Source organism: Linepithema humile, chromosome 2 (assembly GCF_040581485.1).
Source record: "Linepithema humile isolate Giens D197 chromosome 2, Lhum_UNIL_v1.0, whole genome shotgun sequence".
Classification (NCBI taxonomy): domain Eukaryota; kingdom Metazoa; phylum Arthropoda; class Insecta; order Hymenoptera; family Formicidae; genus Linepithema; species Linepithema humile.
This window is the reverse complement of record NC_090129.1, coordinates 27,147,605-27,162,994: the sequence shown is the minus strand read 5'-3', so window position 1 is coordinate 27,162,994 and position 15,390 is coordinate 27,147,605. Positions and strand designations below refer to the sequence as shown.

Sequence of the window (15,390 nt, the reverse complement as noted above, 5' to 3'; positions counted from 1 at the left end):
TGTCTTTCTGTGCGTAACAATTTCGCGTCAATTTATGTATTGCTGTACCGAGCGTTAGAATCTTTGGAGTTAGCCTGTCGCGTATCTCTCGCCTCGGCCTTCTGTCGAGTGCTTACAGTCAGAGCCGTAAGAATAGAATCAAGACGGAATTCGTACGGTATGCAAAATTATATGAAGAGCGAATTGAGTTGTGTGCTAACTGCTATTAAGAGACATGTGGGCTAACTATTATTAAGAGAGATTAATGGAGTGAATCGTAACGACCGTACCTAAGGAAAATAATAGAACTTGTACGCCGAATATAGTATACCGTGTGAGAAGGAAGTACGCGGACTTCCGCAAGCCGAATATCCAAATAATAACGCCTCTCACAAAGATAATTAATGTCTCCGCTCCGCGGGATGGTTAAGGCGCCTATCACCCGGCGTCAATCTTATTTAATCTCAATTAATCTAATTTATATAATTAAATGTTATTTGTTACAAAATTAATGTGTTCTCAATAACCGTCTTATTTCAGACTCCCCTCTCCAAATCAGTATTGAGCATCTCGCCCCTCTGCCATTTGTAGAGTGGGCTAGTCGCGCTTATCGCCGTTGTTTTTTAGATAAAATATTGTCTCTAACGTAATTCGTTCGTGCGGCACATTAATCCGCGCCTGGCGCCCAACTATAAGTATTGCAGTAATTATTAAAATCCATTAAATAGAGCAACGAGGTTTGACACGCTTACCGGCGGGTGTACTTCTGCCCGACGGAAAAGTCGTCGCAAGATTGATCTCAGTATTTAACAGATAATCACAGTAGAATGAGTATGAAAATGGGATGATACGCAGGATATCGTGTGCTGTTAGGGGTTATCTATCACACAATTGTGTTTAATTGACAGTATTTATATAAACGGTAAGTAATATCAAGAAACGTCTCAATTATATATATTTCAATTTCATAATAAAACCTAACCTGAAAGCATAACTTAAGTTATGCTAATTAGCCTAAAAATTGCAATTATAATTCAAATCTTTATAAATATATTTCAGCATTATTGGATTGCAAAACATTCAGTTAATGGCCACATGCGATTATTTATTTACATACATTTTTTATATTAAGTATACCATTGAAAGAATATTAATCTAGACTGTAATTACAGATGTGGTAAGATGTAAATACCAAAAATGTACTGAAGAAAAATTCTCGGTGCCTATTAAAACTTGGTTGGCTCACGCTAAAGAGAGAATCCAAAAAAATTCAAAATAAGATATATACATATACTTACTCTTTTAAAATTAAAAAAAATATATAATATAAAAAAATATAAAATAAACTGTGACTAATAAAAAAAATATATATATATATATTGCTATAAAATAATATATTGCAAAACAAAATAAAATATATCTATTATCTCCTTTAAATTTTATTCAATCATTTAAAAAAGTACTTAACCTAAAAAAATAACTTAAAATATTATAGTTTAAAATTATGTTCTTTTGGTATGGTATGGTATCAATGGTTTAATTCCAATACCCCGTAACTGAAAAATCCAAATTTTACAGGAGATGTTTTATTTATTATTTTTTTAATCAATTGATAAATATTAAATTTAGAAAACGTTTTCTAAATTTAATATTTATCAATTAAAAAAAATAAATAAATAAAACATCTATAAAATTTTAATTTTTGTTAGGGTGTATTTGAATTAAATCGTCGATATACTAGGTATATATTGAGAATATTCAGAATATATACTGAGAATGTATAGAAAATATACTTAGAATATTCAGAAGATATACTGAGGATGTACAGAGAATATACTGAAAATATTAAAAAAACGGACATTTGGATGTACTGAAAATATACTCAGAATATCTTAGATATCCTACGAATGTTCTCAGTATATCTGAAAAATATGGTTCGATATTCTGAGAATATCCTCAGAATATCATTGTGCTATTTGAATATATGCGTCGCGCTGCATGACGCATCGCTTATACCGCACTTGTGTTGCGCAATAGTCGTTAAATAAATATAAATGACATGTTATTACATATTTGAGGAAGAAAAGTTAACTGAAATTGTTGCTAAAGCATCCCTTCCACATTACACCCTTATAGACAATCGCTGCATTTCGTCGCAGCGCGTTATCATATGCAAGTTAACTATCAGCGCATATTACACTTTGAAGTTTTGTTTGTAGTAACTACGGGAAAATAATATATGAAACGAAAACAATAAATGAATCAATATATTCAACATATATCCACCCTGACTCTACTTTCTTGGCCCGACTTGACTGACAATGAATTGAAATATAAAATTCCGTAAAATTCACTCTTTTTCAATAATTTTAATATACTGCGATACATTCTACATACTATTACATTCTACTAAATTACTACGATACCTTTAAACTACAAGGTATATAAAATGTATATCATAAGTATAATTATAATATACATAAATAAGCTTATATACAGGGTGATTGAAAATAACCTGATGTCCTTGCAATGCCATATTCTTAAGCGAATTCTGAGACGATTTTTCCTTTTACAAAATTTTGTCCGAAGCTTAGTTTTCGAGTTATAATTGAAAATAATTTGGTACTTACGAATCCGATACAACGAACAGGCAGGGACGATGCAATGCGTCATGAAACGACAGTAAACACTTGACAGTCTCATTATACATTGCGCGTTCCTGCCTACCCGTTGTACCGAACTCGTAAGTTGCTATCTATTTTCAATTATAACTCGAAAACTAAGCTTTGGACAAAATTTTGTAAAAGGAAAAATCGTCTCAGAATTCGCTCAAGAATATGGCATTGCAAGGACATCAGGTTATTTTGAATCACCCTGTATATATGTATATATATAATACATATTTTATACAAGATATAAATTTCTGTATTACATTTATCCTTATTTGCTATGGATATTAAAATTGGCTGGAAATTATAAATGTTGGAACTAATTTAGGATACACAGAACAGAAATATTAAACTTTGAGATATTTAATTTTATTTATTTTAGACAAATCATACACTAAAATCTCGAATCATGTGCTTTTTTGACAGAAGGTATGATAAAATTCAAATTTATACAATCATACCAATTATCACTATGCCTTATATGACAATTGTTTAAAATCTCAGTCTTGAGTGTGCACCAAAGTAACAGAGCAATGTAGTGCGAGTGACCAAATTTGTTAGACCGAATTCACTATTATTACTTTTTTATTTTAACACTTTCTGATCTGAAAGATTATGCAAAAATGTTAAATTGTAAGCGCGCGCCGCGCGGTTTCTCAGCGCCATTAGCGCACTTAACGTCAAAAATTGGAAACTGGGCATTTTAGCGGATCCTATTATTTTCAACATTTCGACTTTGGACTATTATAACTTTTTTTCTACAGCACCTACAGTAAAAACAAGCATACTTTTCTTATATAATTTGGATATGCGCTATTGAGTATTGAGTTATTGGGTATTGCGCTCGATTGAGCCTATTATCAACTCAATCGGCCCAGCCGTTATTGAGATCCGATAATCTCGGCTCGTCTCAACTTTCGGGCTCGCGTAAAGATACACGGTCGATCTTGCACTGCGCGTGAACTTGGCGCGAGACACTACCGTGTCTTTTGATCTAACGCTATCACCCACACCACCTTACGATAGCATGGTGCATTTTTTTTAAAGTGGTTTCTCCTGTAGACCTAATCCACTCTCATAATTTAATGCAGAAACTGTTCGAAGTGGTTTCCTTGTTTCTCAATGCACAATTCTGTCCTTCGTACAATATTGCGCGTTGCACGGTGCGCCATTTCCGGTGTGATAATATTAAAGACCGCGAGAATTGCTTTGCGTACTTCATCTTTTATACCATCACGCCGATGCTCAATCAAATTCTTGATGTACCCCCGTATAAAAAAATCGAGAACATTAAGATCTGGCGACCGTGCCGGCCAAGTGATTGGACCACCTCAATTCATCCACTTTTCCGGAAAACGCATGTTTAATATTCGCCGTACCTGGCGCGAATAATGCGCAGGAGCTCCGTCGTGCTGATAAATTAATTCTGCTTGTACATGCAGAGGAACGTTTTCGAAGAGTATCGGCAGTTGATTTTGTAAAAACTCTGCGTAAATTTGTCCACTAAGGTGCGGCGGAAGAAAGTATAGGCCGATTTGAAATTCGCCGACAGACACATTTGGAAATAGCCACGGGAGAAGAATTTTTTAATTTACTACTTACCACTCTATTCTCGATTATTTTTACCCAGACATTAATGGACCAACGATATTGGAATATGCGTCCTCGCGAACGGCGTGCGGGTTTTCTTCTTGCCACAATAAAAAACTTCTAGAATTAAACACGTCATTTAGCGTGAAAGTGGCCTCGTCTGTCTACAAAATACGGTCTGGGAAATTAATATTCCGCCGACATTACGCGAGGAATCCTGTGCGTGTTATGCCTATAAATAATATATGCTAAAAGCGTCGCAAATGTCTAATGATGGTTAAAATACCTTCACAAAAGTAGATGCGCCGTTCTTGATCTCTTGGAAGTAGAGGGGGATTTAGGGTTCCTGCGGCCTTAGGCCAGTCTTGCTTGCGACCCCCCTCCTCCTTAAAATTTGGGCAAAATATACGTTTTTCGTAAAATTACCTAACCTAACTAATAAAACCTTAAATACCTAAAAAGAAACCCTTCTTTTTTCACATACGGGCTTGAGACCGTCAATGGCAAAGTTATGTTTTTTTTTGTATTTTGTATTTTTATTTTTTTTACATTTTGTATTTTATATTTTTTATGTGTTTGTTTATTAAAATATTTCGATTGTATTTATATAGTAACTTTTCTAGCTTTTGCAGCAATGAATTCTTTAATTAAAATCTCACAATCAATATTCTTAACTAGTTCAGTATTTGAAACAAAACTGGCTAAACTAGAGAGTCGCTGATCAGTTGACGCATTTCTGAAAAAGTTTTTCACTCTTTTTAAAACGCTAAATGATCTTTTACCAGAAGCGTTAGATGTCATAATACTAAGAAATATTCTCAGTGCTGTGTCGAAATTAGGAAATAGTGTTGTTAGATGTTTATTACGAATAATTTTAAGAAAAGTCTCTGGCAAGTGATGGTTTTTTTCATCCAACTCCAATACTTTGCCAAATTCTTAAAAGTGGACAATTTCTTCAACCAATTTAGGGGCCAAAGATTTAGGAGCCAAATCCTAGATTTAGGAGCCAAATCTTTTGGATACTTAGTAATGAGCACTTGTGCATGTTCTCTTGCTTCTTCTGGAGTGAGTTTTAATATTATAATTTGTAGAGAAAGACATGGTTGAGCCGAGAGTAAACTTCTCCTCTTTTCTGAATTTCGGCTGTTAATCTATCGATTATTACAAAGAATACATTAACGCGCATATTTTTTTGACCATTAAGCTTCTGTGAGTTATCGGTGTTTTTGGACCTCTTTGAATCAAAGTAATAAGAATCGGACTTCGATAATTGTTTGCCTTCACGTTCATAATAATCGAACCGATTTCTTAGTTCTGTCACATAACCTTGAAGGGAAATGTACAAATTTATAACATTACCCAGATCAATTGAGACACTTTGTAATGTCTTACTAGTACTCTGAAAGCGTTCTAGTATATCAGACTAAAGTACAAGTAATAAAGCAGTCTCCAACTTCTTGAACTGTCGACACAACCCATCAGCTTCAATTTTAATTTCAGGTTTTTCAGTTTCGTCATTTTTAATTTCTATCAAAGCTTCATAGAAGTTCCAGTAATTTTGCGATAAAGATTGGCAAGCATCATACCTAGCTGACCACCGAGTATCTGACAATCTTTTTGGAAGAAGTTTACTTTTACTTTCTTTAATTTTATTTTCAACGATCATACATCTTGATGTAGAAGCAATAAAAAAAACATAAAGCTTTTGCACAAACATGAAAAATTTTGTTACTTTAGTACAGCAGTTTGCAGCTGATGTACCTACAAGATTTAATGAATGACTTGAACAAGATACAAACATTGCAAGGGGATTGTGCATTTTTATTTTAGCTTGTAATCCTCCATATTTCCCAGACATATTGGATGCATTGTCGTATGACTGACCTCTCATATCTTTGAGTGAGATTTTCAAAAAGAAAAGAATATCTAATACAATTTTTTCCATCTCTGCTGCAGTGTGATTGGACATTCTAATAAATTTTACAAAATGTTCAACAGGCGATCCATCATCTAGGGTATAACATAATACAAAAGTTAGCTGATCAGCATGTGTGATATCTGGGGTAGAATCTACGCTTATAGAATAATATTTTGTTGACTTTAGTTCATCAACTATTGTTTAAACTACTCTATTGTAAATTATATCAATGAATTTATTGCAAGTCGTTTTTGACAGATAGCTGGTCTTGCCACTTCCTGGGTTACCATGAGTTTTAATATGAGTTTTTAGTTAATCATGTTCAGCAAGTAACTCATAATCCGAAATAATTAACGTTTTTAATCGAACCAAATACTTCATTACTTTCATCACCACGAAATGGCAAGCCACGAATTCCAAGAAATTTTATTACACTTACCACACGCTGTAAAACTTTGTATCAGTAATCAATTTCTTTTAAATATTGCCGATTAAGAGCAGAATCGATTTTATTTAACGCATGACTTCTAAAAACAAAGCTTTTTGTATTATTTCGATGTTCGAGGCTTCTTTCATGTTTTTTCAATCTTCGACTATTTTTCCAGTCATTAAAATCATTTGTAAAAAAGTTTGTACCTGCATGAAAAAGCTTACTAAATATACAGTAGAAACACCCTGTAGAGTTCGAATACATTAACCACTCTCGCTTTTTCAATTCTCCATTTTGAAGTCGCGTAAACATTATTTGTTTGTTTGCATATCGGATCCTGTCTGAATAAATACGTTTTGATTGTGTAAAATCACATACACTTACATCCGATAAATGTGTAGGACTGTGTTTGATAATGTAATCAACTATTTTTGGGTTTACATCTGACCACAAAACTGAATCTGTAAGGTCCATTTTAAATTCAAAATTATTTTCTTTAATATTAGACACCATTTTGGAACGTTCAGACTTAGCACTATTACTTTCCAATCCCAATTCGAGTTCTGAATCTATCTCGTTTACTGGAAATACCGAGGATGTGTTAATACTTTCAGTATCATTTATTAAATTTTCTTAGCTTGAATGCCTTGAATTGGATATTGAAACTACTTCGCAATCGTTATTTGGTATTTGCAAGCTACCAGTGGAGTCTTTTGAAACGGTAAAAAATGTTTGCAACTTTGGGATTTTTTTTATAGTTTCTGCGTGAACTTTATCTTTTTTTTTCAATTTACGTTTGAAAGAACCACTTGCAAAATGCACATTTTTATCCATGATTCAATCTCGTGGATGATCTTAGTTTGCAGAAAATACTATTATTCAAAGATCGGAGATCGGAGTCAGGTCAGGTATATCGTACCTTAATTATATTCTAAACTGATTAAAAAGAATTAAAAAGATGAATACATGCGTCAACCAATAACCATACAGTTTTATATCCTTGAGATCAAATTTTGAGTATTATATTAAAAAATTTGACTGAGTCAATACGTGCGACGTTCTGCGGTTCTGCGGTGATGCGTGATACCATGGACTTAGTATACATGGACCCCGCAAGCACTATTATTTCCCGTGTAAACTAGTAAAGGCAGCAGAACTGAGAGGGAGCGAGATAGAGGGACTCTTTTGTTTCACTCTTGTCTCCCTCAGTTGTGCTGCCATCACTCTCAAGTTGTCATACGGAGTCCATGGGCGGTATTCATAATCCGTTCTTATATTCAAGATCTTAAGTGCGGACTTATATTCGCTCTCTTCGTCACATACAGATTGTGTCTGACAAAATGAGCGAATATAAGTCCCTACTTAAGTTGATCTTGAATATAGGAACGGATTATGAATACCGACCCATGTATACTAATAGTGTGTTCGAAAATAAGTTTGGTTACTGCCAGTAAAAATAGTTCAGTTGGCAGCGGTGAAATTTACTGGTGCTGCGTTTCGTTTCTCCCAGCAGCATTGAAATATATACCATACTGGAACGAGCACGCCTTTGTTCTCGACCGGTCAGATGGAGTTAGCTGTTCGGACCCGGATCTCTCTATCTAACCAACAGTTTTGGTCACGTGTTCACAGCTACTATTAGTCGAGAGTAGACAAGATAGAAAGAGAAATCCGGTACCGAGTCATTGCCTTGTCTGACCGTTTTGTCGAATGGAGGGGGTAGCCTGTGCTCGTTCCAGTATGGTATATAGTTCAATGCCCAGCAGTAAAGCTAGTAAAACAGTTGAAATAATTTAATAATTAAGTAATCCGAAAGATAATTTTCAGATTGGAAAAATTTTATTAATTGGTTATTTTGAATTGGTGCTACAAGTTTCAAGAAATGGAAAGATTAAAAATAAATTTTACAAAAAATTTTTTCAGTCGCGCGGCCCCCTTGGGGCCTGCGGCTCCTAGGCCATGGCCTATGTTGGCCCATTGGTAAATTTTCCCCTGCTTGGAAGAAGCTGTTGCACTCGTTGGAAGTGATACGGTATCGATGTAACGTACGATCGCAGATTGAGATAGACCGAGCGCACGAGCTGTACGGCGCACGCTATTGCCGGAATTTTCCTTAAATGCACGCAAAATTCTCTCTTCATCGTTTGCGCGAAGACGCCCTGGTGCACCATAATTTTGAAAATTTGGCAGGAGAAATCCTGTCTCCCTCGCACGTTGCACACATCTATCGATTACGTTTCTTGACGGAAATTTTTCGCGCTCCGGGAATCGCTCCCTGAAAGTTCGTGTTGCTGCACGGATATTTTTATCCGGTCATTCCGTAACTGACAATCATTTGGAAATATTCCTCAGTAGTAAACTGTGCCATAATTGATGGAGACGCGTTTCGCAGACACAGTTTTTAATCTCTCGCAAGAAAATCTAATAAACAATCAGATGACCGTAACTAAGAAATGTAACAAAGCTTACAACAATAAACAATAGCATATGATGCTTTACATTTTTAAGACAAAAACATCGCACTCCTTAGTGCACCTGGAGCGTAAAAGATATCAATCGAGACAAGTAATCAATAGATGTATACGACGTGCGAAGCAGACAGGATTTTCCTGTCAAGTTTCCAAAATTGTGATGCAAGGCGACTTCGCATAAATGATGAAGAAAGAATCTTGCATGTGTTTGAAAAATATCCCAGCAACAGCGTGCACCGTGCAGCTCGTGCGCTCGGTCTATCTCAATCTGCGGTGTATTGTACGTTACATCGATACGATCCGAAAAAGTGGATAGAGGTGGCCCAATCACTTGACCGGCATGATCGCCAGAGCTTAATGTTCTAAATTTTTTTATACAGGGATACATCAAGAATTTGGTTGAGCATCGGCGTGATGGTATAAAAGATGAAGTACGCGAAGCGATTCTCGTGGCCTTTAATACTATCACACCGAAAATGGCGCACCGTGCGACGCGCAATATTGTACGAAGGGTAGAATTGTGCATTGAGAAACAAGGAAGCCACTTCGAACAGTTTCTGCATTAAATTATGAGAGTGGATTAGGTCTACAGAAGAAACCACTTTTTAAAAAATGCACCATGCTACCGCAAGGTGGTGTGGAATGATAGCGCTACATTTTCTTTACACAAAATAATTTTATTTGAATTAATATAAAAGAAACTTATAAAAAGAAAGAAAAAGAAAGATACGAGAAAATTATCGATCGGTCCAGCCTCTCGTGCCTTTGCCCGCTGCACATGTACCAATTACCTCCGCTCTCACCATGCGTTGTTATTTTTCGTTGCCGTGCGATCGTCGTTGTTATACGATAACCTAGTTACACGCCTAGAGCGTATGGTCCACGGTCGCGCGCAACGCGCTATTATTTGTCAATCCTTTTTAATTAATCTCTCAATTATTATTGCAAAAATTGCAAAACGGTAAAGGATTTTTCTATTCAGTTTACTGCGCTTTACCTGCACACGAACATTGGCACGGACATTATGAAACACCCTGTATAACATATGGAGAGAATCTTCCCATGTGCCAATGTGTAGTTTTTTGTAAAAGGATAGTAGATTTGGTACAATAATAGTCGGGGGACGTCTGTCTTCTTTTACTATTTTTATTAAAAACGTTTGCCTCACAAGAAAACCGTCCGACACTGCTTTGATTCTCCTTGAAATATGTTGTAAAACATACAATTTTAGGTTATACATATTTTTTTATACATGCCCAATCGAAGGTTAAAAGAGGTGATACACCCTTTTGAAAAAAAAAACAGATTTTTTTCTAAGTGAATATTATCAAAACAGGAAGGGATATGAAAAAATGTTTCGGACAAAAGTTATATGATTTTTCATGTATTCTATGTACTTAAAATTTTCAAAACTTTCAAATTTTTTTCCGAAATTTTTTCCCATCCCTCCCAATTTTGAGATTTTAGTCAATTTTTTTAAGTTAAGAGAATTAGGCAAAAGATTTAAAATAAACTGACTGTCCAAATCTAAAAAACTAGCATCAGTATTATTCAAATTGATTACATCTGTATCTCACATATCACTGCTCTTGTCTTTTGAATTATCCGTATTACTGTAATAGTCATTGCTTATTTCAATAAATTTACTTTTGCTCTGGCATTATCACTTTCTTCAAATGTAATTGTATCGATACTATTACTTCTTTCATCAAATGTACTTATACAGATATTATGATATAGTTTATTTATAATATTTGTATTGATATTAACACTAGTTTCATCTGACTTATCCGTCATGAAATAGTCAACTTCTGATATTAAATTCTATTTTAATGCCTTTTACTAAAAGCTAAGAATTATTTTGTTCTTTTCCTCTTCATTTTATTTCTTTTAAAAATACATGTGTGAATGTCTTGAGTTCAGCTAAAAATAAAATATTGCTTGTGTCAAAAAATTTGAGATATACAATTGAACTGTATCATATATTAGCTTTTTATTGTATGATATTAATCAATCAAAAAAAAATTATAACAAGGAATAACCAACAAACAATGATACTAAAGATAATAGTGATAATAATGAGATGGGGTTATATTTCGCTTATCTACATTTTTTATTTCTTTGGAAATTATGATGCAGATATAATGTATTAATGAATATTAAATTCAACTGTTCAGATTAATTAGAAAATACAAAATTATTTTATAACTTACCTTATATAAATATTTTCATAACGTGATATGTGTTACGTGATTATTCAGTGCCATTCACATCTAAGCCGCATACTGTAATAGCTTTCGCACACAGAACACGATAATGCTAATGCGTGCTAATGCGCACGATAAAATGTCTTGCAGTAGTCAATGAAGAATTTGCTCTTACTAAAAAAACGACAAGTTAATGAGCTGCTACATCACGTTTTACAACCAAAAACTCTCGAATGCCATTACGATAAAGTTATTTTCATAGTCCTTTAAAACGTTGTGTGCCCTTGCTATATAACGTTTAAAAACAAGATTGTACAATAGTACATACATAAAACGTTAACTTTCTAACATTACTTTCTGTGAACATTTGGACGTTATAAAGAACGTTGCAAGAACATCAAGTTTTATACGGGTAAAAGTCTCAGCAATATTAAAAAACGTCATTAGTTAACTTAAAAAATAAAAATTAAAACATTAAACATACAAAAAAATGTTATCTATATATCTTACAGTAAAAAAATTGAAATTATGGCCTGTTTTAACGATAATCTGTTTTTTTTTCTTTTTTTTCTGGAATTATTATTTTTTGTTTTTATATATGGAATTATATATGGAATTTATTGCAAATTTTAAAAAAAATGTTAAAAATTTTAAATAATTTTCATAATTAAGAGATATTTATAAATAATATATAAGATACAATTATTAGATAGCAGAGACAATTTTATTAAAATTTATTATACAATTCAAAGTTTATTTCTTTTTGTTTACACTTCAGGTTGATATTCACTTACCGGATATACAGATTTCCACAGAAACATGGGTCACTCTGATTGAGCAATTTTTAATGTTGATTCTTATAATCGGCCGATGGATGTTACCGAAAGGCGATTTAACTCGCGATCAACTGAGCCAACTTCTATTAGTCTACATTGGCACCGCAGCTGACATTATCGAATTCTTTGATTCTTTCAAGGAAGATAGGATAGCGAGGGAACCCGTCCTCGTGTACCTGACTTTGGGTATCTGGGCGTGGTCCTTAATGCAATTCACAGTTGTGTTAACTGCCACCAAGTCTAGGAAGTCTAGATTGTCATCCGGAGGCATTACTAGGAAAAAGATTCGAACAGAAACCAGTTGTTGCAGTATTGATGTATGGGGAATTGCCTTGAACATGATCCTTCAGGTATGTATATCCACCAACAACATGCAAATCTTTAAAACTGTTTAAAAAACATTGGACAATTAGACAAAACATTGGACATACATTGGCATGGAGGGAAGAGAAGGAGATATGAAGAAGAGATAGCGGATAAGGGTGGAGGAAGGGAATACCAGCAAAGAAAAATAATAGAGGGGAAAAAGTTTTGGAATCTTTGGAATCTTAAATGTTCAATAAAATAACTAACAAAACACGGAATTATTCCGGTTTCCGACTAGATATATAATACTTGCCTTGGTTTTAATCTTTTGAAAAGTTACACACTTAGCGATAAAAACTATTTTAATAACTAGCGACAACAAAATCGGAGAATCAAGTTAAAAAATAAAGAGTTACATGCACGTATTATTGGCTTTTCACTTTGCATTTTACATTACATATTTAGCACTAACATTCTACTATAGCTCTTATGCTTCTTTACTCTTTATTTTGATTGTTAAATTATCAGAGTCTTACCAAGATTTCATTCTTTCTCTATTTTCGGCATCTAATGTAATCGAAAAAGAAATATTTAATATTGTAAACAAATATACAATGGGAAAATCTGTGTATTGCACACAATATTACTCATAGTGACCAATGCAATTAAAATAAGATAGAAATGTGATTTAGAGACAAAAACATAAAAACTTTAACAATTGTGAAATTATTAGAAAATCTATCCATCACTTATTTTTTATGCTCTCAGTATTTAAAATTATAATACAATCCAAACAATCCAATTCATGCAACTTTACAACATAATATAAAATAACTGTTTTTATATTTACACCCTGATAGCCATCTGTCTGTGTTGTTGCTGCCACGTTACCGAAAACAAAGGGCATTAGTTTTCAGCAAATTCAGAACAAGGTGTGTGAGTCATTTGCCTCTGGTATGATATCACATGAATTCAGCATGTGTTGCTGTCAATGGTTTATCGCTGTACATAAAGAGCAAAATGGCAGCAAGTTGCCAACAACACATGCCGAGTCATAAATTTTAGCAAAAATTCAACAGCGTGTCGAAAACGGTTAATATATTTTTTGCACTCTTACTCTTTTCAAACATATAAAATAATAAGTAAATAAATCTTTTTTTTTGTTATCACTAGAAAGAAAAATTTACTTATTTATTATTTTACATATCTATTATATATATATATATACCTTGCCGCAAATATCTATAGGTAGAAACCGAAGCTGTGTTAATTTGCCACAAGTATCGTCGATGTATCGCCTATTTATTTATTAAATTGCACGTACTCGCAAAAACACATACACAAAGATAGGTCATTTTCGACATTTTATATTGGTTACAAGACACAATTAACATATTTAAACAATTTTTAACAAATTAATATATTTAAAATATACGACAAAAGACATATACAGACATCATTATCTTTTTCTATCACCGTCATGTTGCTCTTATGTTGTCGAAAATGAATGACAAAGCAAACTGTTTTCCATGAATAGAAGTTATTTTGTTGGCAACAAAATGAGCAACAGTTGCTCTCCGTTTGCTCTGAATCTGCTGACACGAAATGTTTCAAATCTGCCCTCGTGTTGTTGAATACGTATGACTGTGCATTACGTTTTTAGCAAATATACAGCAACTAGTCGAAAACTCATGCTCAGCATTAAGTTGCACGATTTTGCAAAACATGCTTGGCTATCAGGGCAATGCAACAATGCAACCATTATTAATGATAATACTTTATATATTAATCTATTGTTACGTCCTGATAGAAAGATTTTACACTTTGCGATCAATGTGAATGGGCTTGATCGCCTCGAGCTAAATGGTCTGTAAGGACGAACGATGGGAAAGCGACCAAGTCGTTTTACTCCGTCAACAGGTCAACTGCTCGCAGATTTCTTTTTGTGAGTGTCAGCTGATTGTAGCAGGCGCCTCACGTAAACACCCGTGTGTAGCGGTGAGTTGCGGCGCCCCTGCTTGTTTCTTGTACTCAACTCACGATACGCTAACTATTTTCTTTTATAATTTAAAAATTAAGCTCCGCACAAACTTTTGCCAAAGGAAAAGTTGTCTCAGAATACGCTCAGGAATATGTCCCTTTAAGGACATACGGTTATTTTGAATCACCCTGTATATTGCCTATATCATGTATATTACAAATATATATATTAATATATTATATACAGGGTGTCCCAGAATTCACGGACATGGAATGTACAGTGGATTGTCCGTGCCAGAAAAAATAACTTTTTCCTCTCAAAATTGTGTCTAAACATTACTTTTTAAATAAGAGCAACTTTAAGCTAACAAATAAGCGCTTTAGATTATGCATGAATCAGAGCACGGCATGCGTGGCTCGGCACGCTATTGGCGGCTCGGCCGCCAGCGGCCGGGCGGTAGTGGAGGAACAGGAGGCGTCGTTTCCTGAATCGGCCCGAAATGTGCAACTAATTCCGAGCGCTGCTTTAAAACATTTAATCGACCCTTTTCAAGGCTACAAACACTTTTAGAACGTTAGAATAAAAATCTTAAATCAAAATTATTTACGTGTTATTTAATCTGTTTATTTTATTTTCAGTCGTTGCTTCGACTGATATCAATTAGAAAGTGTTCTCTTATTAAGTAAACATTCAAAATAGCGATATTTAGATATCATGCATAGTTCTTACAAAATCTTTAGCGAAATAGTAAAATAGCGTACACCATCACGCGCCACGCACGCCGTGCACTGTTACGTGCCGCAACTTATAGTTTCTTAGATTACTCTTTTTATTCGAACCTTTGAACCTTTTTTTATCTTTACTCCTTCTTGATCCTAAACACATGACCCTTCGATAACTGCAATAAACATAAACGCTGTCCCTATGCCTAACGCATATTTTCCTTTTGACAAAACCGCCTCCTTCCAATAAACATTCCGCCGCTCTTTTCCTACAGCACCTT

The 15,390-nt window shown here is 34.2% G+C and overlaps 1 protein-coding gene across 1 annotated transcript in view; it reads left to right on the top strand.

Moving 5' to 3' along the window:
- The window catches only part of LOC105677795 (transmembrane protein 26), a 67,939-nt gene that overhangs the window by 25,527 nt on the left and 27,022 nt on the right, over positions 1 to 15,390 (top strand). The window contains exon 3 of the mRNA XM_067350129.1: positions 12,043 to 12,450. Within this exon, the coding sequence (XP_067206230.1) occupies positions 12,043 to 12,450 (408 nt within the window). The remainder of the gene's footprint in view (positions 1 to 12,042; positions 12,451 to 15,390) is intronic.